Here is a 4,864-nt window from a genome sequence, read left to right as displayed (position 1 = left end):
GCCGCTTGATTCACAACTGCGCCATCGGCCATTCGAGCTCCCATGGCTGCATTTGACCTCCCGGCTCTCATCGCTCAGCCGCCGGCGCATCTATTGACACATCTTTGTCCGCAGGCGCTCCTCCCGGCTCTCGGCGCTCGGTCGCCGACGCTCATGCCAACTTGTTTTACATCTTTTTTTCGAGAGCACGCCAATGACGTACCATATTTTTATAGAAGGCAGAAAGTATAATTACAACATACCAGGCCAAGATGCGGACATCCCGACGGGCAAGAAACCCACACCAACACCAGCTAAATAAAACTAAGTCACTCTCTCACAAACGGATCTAATCCTCCAACACCAAAGCCAGCAAGGCTTCAATCCTTAACCTCTGAAAGCACCTGATCTACCAGTCGTGGTGGAGGTCTATGCTCGTGGACTCTCTTGAACACCCTGGCATTCCGCTGCTTTCATAAAGACCAAGCAGTAGCAACCACGAATGAGTCGAAACCGCACTTGGTTCTACCTGTGAAGTTTCTTCTCTTGTCGAGCCACCAATCTATGAATGTGTCTGTCTATGTGGGTGGCTGGATGTGAATCTGCAGAGTCTTGTTTTACATCTTTATAAATATATCATCTGTTGGAGTAGGAGCTTTATGTCACCAAATATACATCATCCGTTGGAGTTGGCACATTTTAGAAATGTAGAAAACGCTTTTTAATGATGTAAATCAATAAATTATACCACACCCATTTTTATGTCTCTTTCGGAGTGCCACTTGTTACCTGATCCAAAGCCAACGCGTTCTTAGGACATATACAATGGTGACATATGGATACGGATGCCCCATAACAAAAAATAATTTGAGATATCTATGTTGATTTTTTTCTCCCCAATGCAAGCTACTACTAGTGGGCCTCATCAAAAAATAGAAAATGACTCTCACTACACGTGCATCCTTACTCTTCATCTCAACTTTTCCTACTTTACGCACTGGACCGATCCTACATTGCATGTGAGGCATTACTCTGGGGCTATGCATTGGCCATGCCGTTAAATAAAGAGAGAAAAAAGCCAACGCTAACAAAAAAAAGTGACACTAGACCAATTTTAAAAAGTGAAAAAAAAACCGCAGCCCAAAGCCAACGCTGATCAGTTATAAATCTGAGAAGGACGACGCCAAACTAACCAACCAACCAACCACTTCCTTCCGAGACCAACCACCGCCACCACCACGCAAGAACCGAAGAACTCGGGAGCGCCGACGATCGAGATGATGGCGGCCGACCTCCACCGCAGCTTCTTCCTCGCGCCGTCGCCGCACCACCTCGCCGAGCTCCGCATCGATCCCCAGCACTCGGCGGTCACCTTTTCCGCGCCAGGCGGCGTCGCCGGGCCCGGGGGACGCAAGCGCCGCTGCCTCCTCCCGCCCGTTTCGCCGCGCAAGAAGTTGCTGGTCGAGCTCCACCCCTTCGACTCCTCGCCCTCCCCCTCACAGCCGCCTTCGCCGCGCCTCTCCCCGAGCACCGCGCCGCCTTTGCTGTCGCGCACGGGGTCCCCCGCCGGTGACTTCTCATTCCCGTCGGTGCGTCCGTGTATCGGTGGTAGCGGCGGCGGCAATGGGGGCAACATCTTCGCGTTCTTGGAGGACACGCCCAGCACGCCGTCTCCGACGGGCTCCGGTGTCAGCGCCCTATCGTTCTTGGCTCCACCGGGGCAGCCGACAACGCCCACGGGCGGCACCTTGAGCGGCGGGCTCACGTTCATGGATTCGCCACAGAAGCCGACGGCGGGCCCCACTGCCAACGGTGGATTCATGTTCTCGGCTTCGCCGGAGCAGCCGCTCACGCCAGCGAGCTCTCCTGCCGGCGGCGGCCTCGCGTCCTTGTCTACCGAGCCGTCCCTGTCGCCCAGGGAATACCACGGCGGGTGCGCCGTGGCGTCCTTCCCTTCCCCGAAGCACGCGCGCACGGGCTCCACCGATAGCGGTGGCTTGGCTTTCTTCCCTTCGCCGGGGCCCCCCATCGGGCACGCAAGTTCTCCGACATCCCCGTCGTTTGTCTTCTCGGCATCGAAGATTTTGGCGCCGCTCGTGCGCAAGTCTGGCGGCGGCAGGAAGAAGAGGCCGCGGCGACAACAAGGCATCGTGAGCACGCTCCGCGGGAGCCAGCAGGCCATTGAGCCGCCGCAGAAGGTTGTCAAGACGTACGCCTCGGTCACCGCCGGCGAGACCTCCCGCTCCTCCATCCAGTCCGGGTCATCGGCCAGGCCGTGCTGCACGTTCTTCACCTCGCCGGCGAAGGCCACTCCCGCGAATGGCGAGACATCCCGCTCCTCTGGCGAGCAGGTACGATGATTCTCCAGTCATATTCTTCTGCATCTTGCAATTCTTGATTGCTTTGTCCGTTGCCTCTGAATCTGATGTGCCGATTGGATCGCCGCAGGAGGCCAGGAAGGCCTGCAGTGAGGCGTCCAGCTCGACTTCGCCAAGCGGGTCGGGCTCCACGTTCGTCCCAGCGCCGGCGAAGCATTCGTCAGCTGGGAAGGCGAGCAAGCAGGTAATGCCTTACGCATTCTGTTGTTGATATTTCCATTCCATTTCCTGATGAGTGTTCGAGTCACCACTTCAGAATGCTGTTACCGAAAGCTTATCCTCAAATATTATCCTGCTTGAACATTTTTGTCGGCGTATTGAAATTGATTATTTCTTAGATTCTTGATCCACCGAGTAGATACTTCTAGAGACAAACTGACTCTTGTCTGAAACTTATGATCTCCCCAGTGTACTTACAGTTCTGGTAGAATGTGCACTTCACATTTATATTAGTAGAAGCACTGCTCATATTAGTATACTCTCCAATTCACCAGGCTTGAACATTTTGTTCACTGTATCCTGATAATTTCTTAGCTTTGTGATCGATCATCATATAGTCTAGAAGCCAAACATATTGTCATCTGAAGCTTATTATCTCATCGGTATAATTATCATGCTTGAACATCATATAATTGCTTTGCTTTGTGATCGATCATCATACCGTACTCTCCAGTTCTCCAGGCTTGAACATTTTGGTCACTGTAACCTGATCATTTCTTAGCTTCTTCATAATTGATTGGATACTTTTGGAGACAGACATACTGCTATCTGAAGCTTATGGTCTCATGTGCACAGTTCAACATTTTGATTAGTATACTCTGCATCCTTGACATACTTGAACCTGATCATTTCTTTGCTTAGTGACCGATCGAGCAGGTACACTTAGCGCTAAACATACCGCTATCTGAATCTTATTATCTCCGCAAATAAGTTTTAATCCTGTGCCTCATATTTCTTGATTCAAATATCACTTTAGTTAGATGTCTGCAGAACATTGCATGTGTTTCCTTATACAGTTTCCTTAGTTTCTTTGGGTTTCCTACTTTCATTTTGGTAAACCTGTTTCCTGATGACATCCTTACCTGCACTGCACAGCATCGGGAGGTGGAAGTATCCAGCGTTGCCACACCAGCCGCGCCAGCAGCAGCCTGCACCGGCGCCGAAGTGGTGGTGCGCGTGACCTGCGCTTGTGGTGTCCACAAGGAGTTCTGCTTTGACCACCGCCACTGAATAATCCTGAGACTCTGTTTTTGCTTTATCGACGGATCGGATTGCTCCCTACTGGCAGAGTCTTTTGCGCTTTCCACCCGACTAACAATTTGCCGTGCCCCTGACCTGATTTTTGGCCAGTTGTAACTGCGTTGTTTTGCTTAAGAAAGCGCTACGGGTAGAGTGGAATTCGTCATAGGATTGAACTTGTCAGTCGTATGCAATTTTTAGTCATCGAACTCAGGAAACGCTGAATGTGGGCAGATTAAGTTTCTGTGCCCAGTCAGCTACGGTTGGACCATGCTTTCGATGGAGACGTATTAAAATTGTTCTGACGCAGTGTGGTTTGACCATGTTTGGCCGTCCAGTTCGACGGAGGACGGCATCGGTGACAGTGAGATTTCTCGGAGGCTTTTCTGCAAAATTTATAGTCCCAAATACGTGTCCTTAGGGCATGGCCAACGCCCCATGCTGGACAGCTGCCCCGCAGGTCCACGTCGGAGGCGAGCTGCCGTGGAGGAGAGAGGAGAAAAAGACGTTAGCTTGCAGAGCTCAGGTGCAGCTTGCAGAGGAGGTAGCAGCTTGAGGGAGAGAGAGTGTGGTCCATGGACAAATGTGGGCCAAAATCACTATTCTGACCTTGTCAGAAATCTTCAGCACAAAATGACCTCTTCTAGAAACTATTTCATGATTTGACCTTTTTTGAAACGCCAAACCTCGTGGCGTTACTGTCCAAAACAGAAACGCCGTACTATTCAGCGTTGCTAGCCGGCCACGTGACAAGTCGAAACGCCGAAGTAGGCCGCGTTGGTAGAAACGCCATACCTGGTGGCGTTGCCGTTGGACGTGAAAACGCCAAAGTCTTGGGCGTTGCACTCCTGGTCCATTGCTACAACTCGCATCCAGCATGCATGCATGTTACCTCGCCGGCAATGCATGAAACAGTTTGACTCTTCTTCGATTGATGCATGCATGTTATACGTAGTGGTCAGCTGCCAGCCACACCAATCGTAGTGGTGACCATACTTTTGAGTTTTGATTTTGATGCATATATAAACATGTGCTAGAGAACAAATGATGTCGCTCTCTGCTGATTTCACAGAGAAAACGACGTCTACCTGCATGCAACATGCATGTGATCGATCCTTTCGTGCGTGTCCGTTTTGGTCGCCGCAGATAGAAAACATGCCGATCTAAATGAACGCGCGTCCGTTTTTCATCTGTCTATTGACCTATTCCCAATTTAATTTTAGGCCTTATTTGCGTCGGCAAGGACACGAAGCGAACGCGCGCGGCGC

At 51.2% G+C, this 4,864-nt stretch overlaps 1 protein-coding gene across 1 annotated transcript; it reads left to right on the top strand.

Moving 5' to 3' along the window:
* The first annotated feature begins 1,178 nt into the window (after positions 1 to 1,178).
* On the top strand, positions 1,179 to 3,898 carry LOC125524890 (uncharacterized). Its single transcript, XM_048689923.2, has 3 exons — positions 1,179 to 2,330; positions 2,428 to 2,541; positions 3,453 to 3,898. Exons 1-3 carry the CDS (start codon positions 1,257 to 1,259, stop codon positions 3,585 to 3,587), a joined length of 1,323 nt encoding a protein of 440 aa, XP_048545880.1. The 5' UTR covers positions 1,179 to 1,256; the 3' UTR covers positions 3,588 to 3,898.
* Positions 3,899 to 4,864: the final 966 nt, after the last annotated feature.

The sequence above is a fragment of the Triticum urartu genome, chromosome 7A (assembly GCF_056163025.1).
Source record: "Triticum urartu cultivar PI428250 chromosome 7A, HENAU_Tu73, whole genome shotgun sequence".
NCBI classification, from domain to species: Eukaryota; Viridiplantae; Streptophyta; class Magnoliopsida; order Poales; family Poaceae; genus Triticum; species Triticum urartu.
This window is presented reverse-complemented; position numbering and strand designations above follow the sequence as displayed.